The sequence below is a fragment of the Mesoplodon densirostris genome, chromosome 19 (genome assembly GCF_025265405.1).
Source record: "Mesoplodon densirostris isolate mMesDen1 chromosome 19, mMesDen1 primary haplotype, whole genome shotgun sequence".
In the NCBI taxonomy this organism is placed as follows: domain Eukaryota; kingdom Metazoa; phylum Chordata; class Mammalia; order Artiodactyla; family Ziphiidae; genus Mesoplodon; species Mesoplodon densirostris.
In genome coordinates this window covers 65,452,647-65,461,678 of record NC_082679.1, presented here as the reverse complement: position 1 = coordinate 65,461,678, position 9,032 = coordinate 65,452,647, and the positions used below count along the sequence as shown (strand labels likewise).

Here is a 9,032-nt window from a genome sequence, read left to right as displayed (position 1 = left end):
ATAAGCACGTGTCTTAAGACCGACCGCACTTAAGATTCGATGAAATACGGTACCTCCTACGGGAGATGGTGGGCCCCGCCCACCCGAACCCAGACCCTTTCCACGCTGGCGCGGAGCCGCCTTGGGCTCCCGGCCCCGCCCCCTGGGGGGCTCCTCCCCCACCCCGCGCAGGCGCGGAGCCTACTAGCCGGCTCCTTGCTTTCGAGACGCGCGGACGCTGCGATGGCGGATTTCGAGCTGCAGCTGGTGGCGCAGCGGATCCGCAGCTTCCCGGACTTCCCCGTCCCCGGCGTGCTGTTCAGGTACGGGCAGCCGGGCCACGTGGGGCGCGCGGGCGGAGGAACGGAGGGACGGACCGGGCCGCGCGGCCCGGGATGTCGGGGCGCGGTGGGCTCTGCGTGGGCCCGAGAATCACCAGGTCTGTCCTTGCGTGCCAGGGACATCTCACCCGTCCTGAAGCACCCCGACTCCTTCCGCGCCTCCATCAGCCTTCTGGCTAATCACCTGAAAAAGGCCCACGGCGGCAGGATCGACTACATCGCGGGCAAGTGGAGCGTCAGGGGTCCGCCGGGTCCCCGGACTCTCCCTGGTGCTGCTCGCGTCTGCCGTGAGGGCGCAGTGTCGGGAGTCCTTTACCCTGGGCAGGGTGGCTTTGGGGTCTTTTAGGGGACCCGCCGGACGCCCCAACGGTGCTTGGGTTGTAAGAGCAGACCCGCTGCCCCATCCCGACTTTGCAGCCGTGAGAGGGGCGACAGGCCCCTCCAGCGTCCGGGGAACGCCTCTGCTGGGTGGGTGCCGGCGGTGGGGCTGAGGGCAGGCACGACAGGTGGGGCCCCAGAGCTGAATTTCCCCAGGGGGTGTCTGACCAGAATCCACTGGGCCAAGCATGCTTTCTTGTTTTACCGGCGGCTATTGAGCGCCTGCCGTGTGCCAGGTCCTGTACCCAGGTCCTGTACCCAGTGGTGGGTTTTAGGAAAACCCAGGAGATCGTGGAAGATCCTGGCGCAGGTCCTATTTCTCTTTGAGAGCCCCACCCCTGATCCTCCCTGGTTCTTGGATACCCTGAGGGGCCACAGCACTGCCCTGGAGGCTGGAGGGCTCCAATTGGTCGAGTCCTGCAGAGGATTCTTCCCTTCAGAAGCTCTCCCTCCCTAACCACACTCCTACGTGGGGAAGAGGCCCTTGAGTTCTTCCATCACAGCTCAGTCCACCCCCGGAGGTGGCCGGCGCAGTCACTGCCTCTCCTTCTGGACTAGAAGCTCCTGGGGCAGACGCTGAACCGTCTGCTAAGGGCACTTCAGGTACCACCAGCCACTGGTGAGCAGCTGAGCTTTGGAGAGAGGTCAGGTGACTTACCCGAGGCCACACAGCTATTTACGCTGCTGTGTGCGGAGTGGCTCCTGCCCAGCTCCTGGCCTCTCTAGCACCTAGCAGTCCCTGTGTGGTAGGTGATCTGTCCACATTCCCAAAGTGGATGAATGTCATTGGTCTTTCATCTGGAGGCAACAAGGCTGTGTGTCCTGTGTTGTGATGGCTACTTGTCACTGTTCAGCCCTGACCCATGGGGACCCCAATGCTGCTGTACCACGCGGCTGCCCCCCAACACCCCAGGTCTCGCCGACAGGCCTAGACTCCCGTGGCTTCCTGTTTGGTCCCTCCCTGGCCCAGGAGCTGGGCTTGGGCTGCATTCTCATCCGGAAGCGAGGGAAGCTGCCAGGCCCCACTGTGTGTGCCTCATACGCACTGGAATACGGGAAGGTGAGAAGGCTGGGGGCTGCCTCTGTGGACCCTCCATTCCCAAAAGGAGAGTCGTGGACTCCAGTGCAGCTGCCGTGGTTGGTTGGAGTGGACATGGGAACTCAGAGAGACTGAGAAGCTGGGCCAGGCTGACAGAGCCAGGAGACAGGGTGGGTTGGAACTGGGGCCCAGGGGGTGGCCCCTTGTCAGTTCCGCATAAGGCCGTTCCGGGGAAGCTCGTAGATCACGTGCCCGCTTTCATCTGCAGGCTGAGCTGGAGATCCAGAGAGACGCCCTGGAGCCAGGGCAGAAGGTGGTGGTTGTGGATGATCTGCTCGCCACTGGCGGTGAGGATCTTCCCCCAACGGGCCTGGCCTGGCGTCAGGGTCCGGTGGGGGTGGGGAATGGGTCTCGGCACTCCTGCTTCCCAGGGCTCATCTCCACACCACCCCTCCCTCCCTCCCCAGGAACCATGCGTGCGGCCTGTGAGCTGCTGGGCCAGCTGCAGGCCCAGGTGCTGGAGTGCGTGAGCCTGGTGGAGCTGACCTCTCTGAAGGGCAGAGAGAAGCTGGGGGCTGTGCCCTTCTTCTCTCTCCTGCAGTACGAGTGACCCGGGCCCCAGCCCCGCACCAACTGGAGAGGATCCGCCGGCAGGGCGGGGCAGGGCTTCTGCGTCTGTGGCTGAGTGATTTTCTCCTGAGTGGGGCTGCTGCCTGGGGGACCTGCTGGGGCTTCTGGAAGCCCCAAGGCCTGGAGCTGCAGGCTCATTGACAGTGGAATGAGAATAAACGACTGCCTTTGCAGAGCGGAGTCTCCTCCCCAGTCAGTGTGGGAAGGTGCAGGGGCCCGCCCGGCAGGCTGTGCGCTTTCTGACATTAGCACTTGGTGGTCCTCGAGCCCTGTGGGCCGCCGTATGCACGCACAGGGGCAGCCCACCCTGGCTTCCCCTGCTGCTGTAACTCATCACGCACACGTGTGGACTTCAAACAACTTTATCTTACAGTTCTGGAGGCCAAGTACAAAAATCAGGGTGTGGGTGCGGGTTCCTTCTGGTGGCCCTAGGAGAACCTGTTCCCTGGCTCTCAGGTCCTGCCGGCATCTTCCAACCTCAGATTCAGCATCTGCCTGCCTCCCTCTTACGAGGGCCCTGTGTGACACCCAGCCCACCCGGATACTCCAGGACCACCTCAGGATCCCACGTGGACACCTGGGAGGGTTATCTGCCAGCCACACTACCCTCCGGACACCCCCCCCCCCACTTCCCTGCACCCTGTGTACGAGGGGGGCATCCACCACACTGGCCAGAAGCCCTCGAGCCCAGCAGCCAGAGCCCTGACCCTCACGGGGACTCGGGACAGGGAAAGCAAAGTGCGTCGTGTTCCTAGTGGAAGTAAGACACAGGCCCGGGGGCCCGGCAGCGTCGGCGCCTGTCCGCCGGGCTCACAGCGCCGCCTCGGCACGGGCGAGGCGGGCCAGCTGTGCCATGATACCTGCCAGGTCAGCGGCCTTGTCCAGCTTGACGTAGGTGTCGGTGCGGATGCGGTGGAGGCTGAGCCAGTTGGGCAGCAGCTCAGAGAGGAGCTGCACGTGCTCCTCCATCTCGCCTGTGGAGAGGGGGGCACGTGAGGCTGGGTGTCAGGGCCCTGTGAGGCCTCCCGGGACAAGACTGGGAAGGACTCCAGTAGTGACCACGCAGCCTTGCCGGGGAGCTGACCCGCGGAAACCCCAAAATGGGCGGCGCCCAGCAGCAGAGGGACCAGAGACCTTGGAGGCAACAGGCAAGTCCTATGGGGCCTGGGGGCCGATGGAGGGACCAAAGGGAAACAAGGCTGGGTTGGGTTGAGAGCGTGGGAACAGCCCCTCAAGGCTGCAGGAGCCAAGGGGGCCAGGCGGCCTCAGGAGGGGAGCCCAAGGGTACGGTGCCCGCCCTCATCTGGGACCTGGGGAGGGTCCTGCACGCACCGGGGCTCATGGCTGCGCGGTAGCTGCCCACCATCCTGGCGCAGGCCACCTCCATGGTGAGCGCTGGCTTGCGCTCCGACACGAAGACACCGCGCAGCGTGCGGGCCAGCTCGGGCAGCCGCTCGAGGCGCTGCAGCCGCCGCTCCTGCTCCGGGCGCCGCGTCATCTGTGCCAGCTGTTTCTGCGCCTCCTTGGCCCGGATCTGCAGCGGGCATGGACGGTCAGGGGGCGTCTGCCTCCCCCCTCAGCACCACCCCGCGGGGACGCCGAACACTCACCCGCTCCAGCAGGGCCTGGGACACCCCCTTTAGGGCGGCAGGCGGCGTGGCCGGCGGGGTGGCTGGCAGTGCCGGGCTGGGGGACTGGGGGCTGCTAGGCTGGGCCGTGCGCTGGGCCAGGTCACTCAGGGCCTTCTCCATCTGGAGGTCAGAGGGGAGAGGTCAGGAGACGCCTCCCCCCGGTTCAGCCGCAGGGGAGGCTCCTCACACCCCGCCTGTGTGGACCCCCCCAAGAGTCCTTTGTCCAGCCCACGGTCACCCCAGCACATCGAGGGCCTGTGCTCACTGCCCCAGGGCAGAGCCTGCTGGTGAGCGGTGCTCCGCTTGTGGGGAGGGCAGGTCCAGCTACCCTGAGGCCCACAGCCAAGGGTGGAGCCTGTGAGGCACCAACATGGGGCTCAGGCCGCCCTGCACCAGCCTTACCCTGGGTGACATCAGGCTGCGGGCACGGGCTAGCACCTCCTGGGCGGAGGCCAGCTTCTCCACAGTGGGTGGCTGGGGCAGCTCGGCTGGCTCGACGTCAGGTACTTCGTCCACATTGAAGCGGGGGTGCCAGCGTGTCAGCTGGTCCTCAGGCACCTCCATGGGGGGGTTCAGGGAGGCCAGGAAGGCCTGTGTGAGAAAGGGGGGCACCAGCTGACCCTGGGCACATCTGCCTGTGGGTGTGCAGAGCTGTCCGGGTTCCTGTCCCAGCTGGGCAACCTCGGGCAAGTTACTTCACTTTTCTGAGCCCCAGGTGCTCAGCTGGGCTGAGGGTACAGCACAGAGCGCCCAGCAGCACCCACTGGACTCTCCCCAAGCTTCCCGGGGCCCGAAGCTACCAGCCTCGAGCTCCCTGCTTGTCTGCTCAGGGCCAGGGTCCCCGCCCAGCCCCGCGCCTGCCCATGTGTAGAAGACAGCCGTGGAGAGTGGTTAAGAGAACTCTAGAATTCAGCCTCGGGAGGAGCCCACTTCCTGCGGCGGCAGATGGGGTCGCGGCAGCAGGGACAACAGGAGGACCTGAGCCAGGGCACCCGCTCACCCTGTGATGCTCCCGGACTCGGGCTACCAGCTTCTGGCTGAAGACCTGGCGCCGCTGCAGCAGGTGCGACGCCGTGAGCTGGGGGGCCGCACTGCCAGCCTCTGTGGGGAGAGTCCAGGCCTGAGCCCCAGGGCCGGGCCTACCCAGTCACCCAGCCCACCCCCACGGGTCTCAGACAAGGCCCAGTGCCCGAGGCCTTACACCCACGCTGAAACCGTGCAGCATCCTGGGCAAGAACCCAAGGCCCAACACACTCACGCTGGTCCAGCAGCGGCTCGATGGTGAGCTGGTAATCAGACCTCCTGACGCCATCCTTGAAGGTGGGGATGTCGCGCTCCTGGCGGAAGCGGTAGGAGCCAGGGTACACGGTTTTGATCTGGCCCACGTTGCGCTCCTCAAAGCGCCTACGGGATGAGGGTGCCGGGGGTCAGAGAGCCGGGGTTGGAGGGCGCACGGACTCCAAGGGCAGGACGAGGCCCTGACCCCCCAACCCCCGGCTCACTTGCGCATCATGTCCTGGACGCCCTGCTTGACCTTGGTGAAGGTCACGGTCTCAGAGCGGTTGTAGAGCATGCTCACGATGGTGTCCATGCTGCGGAACATCTCGGCCAGCACCTGGTACTTGTAGGGCAGCACAAGGCCCGGGGGCCCCGGCTGGGCCAGGGCGTGGAAGCGCTGGTAGGCAGGCATCTGCTCACCACTGCCAGGGAGGGAGGGGGGCCGTGAGAGAAGCACCAGACCCACCACCTCCCGCACCCAACGGCAGGCAAAGTTGGGGGGAAAGACCCCAGAGCCGGGGGTCCCACCCCCAGGGCACACTGCGCACCAGTCTACAAAGCCCCTACACGCCCACTGTCTCCGGGTCACGAGCACTACCAGGGACAGAGACAAAAGCCTGGCTTCAAACCCAGCTGTCACCCAGGGCGGTCCCCGACCATCCCCAGCCCTGGCTTCCTTGTCTGTAAGAGGCATATGATAACTACGTGACCTGGAAGGATAGACACGGTGCCAGGCAGCAGGTCCCGGTAACTGCTGGCTGTCCAGGTGGTCTGACATTCGCAGGAGCTGGCCCTCTCACAGGTGGAGGCCAACACGACTGCATTGCGCTGACTCCTTGGAAGACGCGGCCCTCCCCCACCCGAACCACCACAGCCCAGCCCCGCCAGGCCTCCCACCAGGCCACCCCTTCCTGGGCGCCTGGCCGCCCTCCCTAGACTCACCACAGCTCGGCTGGGTGCCCCTTGTCCTCCGGCGCGCTGGGTTCCCCAGCATCCTTCTGTGCACTTGCCTTCAGCTCCTGGACCCGTGCCCCCAGCTCCTGTGCCCGCTGCAGGCACGACTTGAGCTCAGACAGAGTGACTTTGGAAGGGACCTGCGGACACAGAGTGCTGTCAACCCGCCTGTCACCCCAGGCCAGTCCACCTCCCCTGCCCTCAGTCCATCCTCCTCACCTTGTCCTTGTCCTCCTGGGCTGCCAGGCAAGGTCGCTGACTGGCTGAGAAGGTGGCCTTCTTCGTCTTCTTGCTTTGGGGAGAAGAGTGCTGTGGGGAGCCAGCGGCAGCTGGGGAACTAGGGCCAGAGACCTGGTGGGAAGGACCCCAAAGGGGATGAGACCACAAGACTCTGGGGTGCACCATCTCGCAGAAAGCAGCTCTCCTGCCCCCTTGGTTAACTAGGATACGTCCCACTCACAGCCAGGTCCAGAGTCACCCAGGCCTGACCCCTCCCCCAGTCTTGCAAACGGACCTGGCGTTTACCAGTCCGCTGGGCTCTGCCCTCCCCCAGCATCTGTCAGACCAGGCACCCTCCCGTCACTGGAAGTCCTCTGGAAGGGAGGCCCTGGAGGCTACGGGACCCCGCCTGCCAGGTGCGCGTGAGCTGGCCTTAGCCCCTCCTCCCGCGGGGGGCCTGGGTTCGACCCGGGTCGGTGCCCTTCTCCAGGGCAGGTCTCTCCAGCAGCCCCGCCCCCGCCCCACCCGGGCCGACTCACCGCTCCACCGGTTCCCTCCCGTCTGTCCCCCACCCAGGCCTCAGTTTCCTCCTCCCCTCCGCGCCCTCACCAAGTTGGCCGGCAGCTGCAGCCTCCTGCGCGCAGGCGGCGCAGGCTCGTCGCGCGTGGGCCCGGCGGGCGAGCGGGCGCGCTTGCGGCTGCTGCCGGGGCCGGGGCGCGGGGCGCGGGGCGCGGGCTTGGCGGGACTCGGGGTGCGCCAGGCCGGCTTGGTGCGCGTCGGCTTGGCCCGGAGCCCAGGACGGCGGCGCGCGAAGAAGTCGGTGAGGCGGCACTGCGCCATGGCGGGAGCGGCAGAACCGGGGCTGCAGGACCGCGACTGCAGCATCACAAGCGGAAGTGGAGCCGCTTTTCCCGCTGATTTTCGCGCCGCGCCCTGGCCCCGCCCCGGCCGTGGGCGGAACCATCGGCGCCTTGGCCAAGGGGATTGGCGCATTATAGACGGGCCCGGGCGCGTGCGCGCTGGTCCTCTCGGGCTGCGCCTACCGCGCATGCGCCGCAGCGGGGGGTGGGGTCTGTGTTGTTTGGTGGTCCGTGGGTTGTTGCTCGAGTCCTGGATGGGTCTGAGCCGGGCGGCACGGTTCCGGGTGGGCGCCGAGCCAGTGCTGTCCTGGCAAAGAGGAAAATGTTACGCTGCTTCCACCTGAAATTTAAACTAATACGGTGCAATGAAGCTGGCGTCCGGCTGCGCGGACTAGGAGGGCGCTGCGCACGTGGCCGCGGGGGCGGCGGTCTCGGCGTGTCCTGGGCCTGGCGCCCAGTGTGCGGCCCAGGACCCTGAGGCTGGTGGATGCGCCTCGAAAGAAGGTGTTCGGCAGTTTTGCGAACGGACCGAGACCACTGAATTGCACACTTCTTTAAGGGTGAAGGTTATGTTTCAATCGAGCTGTTATTTTGAAAGAGAAAGTTGCTCTCAAATGGCCAAATTGGAAAGAAAGTTCTTAAAGCCTGAAGCTTTGGTATCTGGCAGGCTCGATGTCTGTGGAATTCCCATTACAGAAAAATGCAGTCAGCCCGGTTCTGAAGTCTGACCACAGGTCTGGGAGGAAACAAAATCATAAGGGTTGTCTTTGGGAGGGGGTGAGGGCTGAGACGGGAGTTTTACTTTGCCGTCTTTTCCAAGTTTTCTGTAAGGAGCATGAATCGTGCCTTTACAAAAGTAAAATTTAAAGGAGCAGAAACGTCAGTTGGGGTGGTGCTTGCAAAATGACAAGAGTGAGAAAGTTGGGGGCTGATGAGACAGTTTGGTAGAGAAGCATCGTTGCCCACATGTTATAAAGGGCACAGCAACTAGAGCCATATTTTGTTAGCAGCCAGTAGCAAGTTATTAGTGGGCCGAGGCCAGCATTTTTAAGGCTACTTTTTTTTTTTTTTTTTTTTTTTGCGGTACGCGGGCCTCTCACTGTTGGGGCCTCTCCCGTTGCGGGGCACAGGCTCCGGACGCGCAGTCTCAGCGGCCATGGCGCACGGGTCCAGCCGCTCCGCGGCATGTGGGGTCCGGAGCGGCATGTGGGATCCTCCCGGACCGGGACACGAACCAGTGCCCCCTGCATCGGCAGGCGGACTCTCAACCACTGCGCCACCAGGGAAGCCCCCAAGGCTACATTTTGTTACAGTTTTGTTTCGGTGTGTGTACTCTGAGCCACCAAGTAAAGTGTTATTTAAATTTATTTTATTGAAGTATAGGTGGTTTACAATGTTGTGTTAATGTCTGTGTTACAGCAAAGTGATTCAGTTATACATACACATGCATATTCTTTTTTTTTTATATGTTCTTTTCCATTATGGTTTATCTCATGAGATTGGATATAGTTCCCTGTGCTATACAGTAGGACCTTGCTGTTTCTCCATTCTATATATAGTAGTTTGAATCTGCTAACTCCAAACTCCCAATCCAACCCTCTCCAGCTCCCACTCCCCCTTAGCAACCACAAGTTTGTTCTCTGTGTCTGTGAGTCTGTTTCTGTTTTGTAGATAAGTTCATTTGTATCATTTTTGTTTTAATTCTGCCAATCAGTGATATCAT

General features: G+C 63.4%; 2 protein-coding genes across 2 annotated transcripts; one reads left to right on the top strand and one right to left on the bottom strand.

Moving 5' to 3' along the window:
- The first annotated feature begins 196 nt into the window (after positions 1 to 196).
- Positions 197 to 2,733, top strand: APRT (adenine phosphoribosyltransferase). Its single transcript, XM_060083088.1, has 5 exons — positions 197 to 302; positions 438 to 544; positions 1,625 to 1,758; positions 2,006 to 2,084; positions 2,205 to 2,733. The coding sequence occupies exons 1-5, from the start codon at positions 223 to 225 to the stop codon at positions 2,345 to 2,347; spliced, it is 543 nt and encodes a 180-aa protein (XP_059939071.1). The 5' UTR covers positions 197 to 222; the 3' UTR covers positions 2,348 to 2,733.
- On the bottom strand, positions 2,719 to 7,367 carry CDT1 (chromatin licensing and DNA replication factor 1). The gene is made up of 10 exons (XM_060083087.1): positions 7,059 to 7,367; positions 6,450 to 6,581; positions 6,219 to 6,370; positions 5,501 to 5,698; positions 5,257 to 5,402; positions 4,999 to 5,099; positions 4,401 to 4,589; positions 3,978 to 4,118; positions 3,700 to 3,901; positions 2,719 to 3,341 (listed from the first exon to the last, which is right to left on the bottom strand). The coding sequence occupies exons 1-10, from the start codon at positions 7,332 to 7,334 to the stop codon at positions 3,178 to 3,180; spliced, it is 1,701 nt and encodes a 566-aa protein (XP_059939070.1). The 5' UTR covers positions 7,335 to 7,367; the 3' UTR covers positions 2,719 to 3,177.
- Positions 7,368 to 9,032: the final 1,665 nt, after the last annotated feature.

What these genes read in the sequence shown, in the direction of transcription:
- APRT (XM_060083088.1), top strand. Translation starts at nt 223, where the DNA reads ATGGCGGATTTCGAGCTGCAGCTGGTGGCGCAGCGGATCCGCAGCTTC. An exon ending in GTCCCCGGCGTGCTGTTCAG is followed by an intron (nt 303 to 437) that starts GTACGGGCAGCC and finishes CTTGCGTGCCAG; the next exon opens with GGACATCTCACCCGTCCTGA. An exon ending in CAGGATCGACTACATCGCGG is followed by an intron (nt 545 to 1,624) that starts GCAAGTGGAGCG and finishes TCTCGCCGACAG; the next exon opens with GCCTAGACTCCCGTGGCTTC.
- CDT1 (XM_060083087.1), bottom strand. Translation starts at nt 7,334, where the DNA reads ATGCTGCAGTCGCGGTCCTGCAGCCCCGGTTCTGCCGCTCCCGCCATG. An exon ending in CCCAGGAGGACAAGGACAAG is followed by an intron (nt 6,371 to 6,449) that starts GTGAGGAGGATG and finishes CTGTGTCCGCAG; the next exon opens with GTCCCTTCCAAAGTCACTCT. An exon ending in GAGTCCGGGAGCATCACAGG is followed by an intron (nt 4,590 to 4,998) that starts GTGAGCGGGTGC and finishes TTTCTCACACAG; the next exon opens with GCCTTCCTGGCCTCCCTGAA.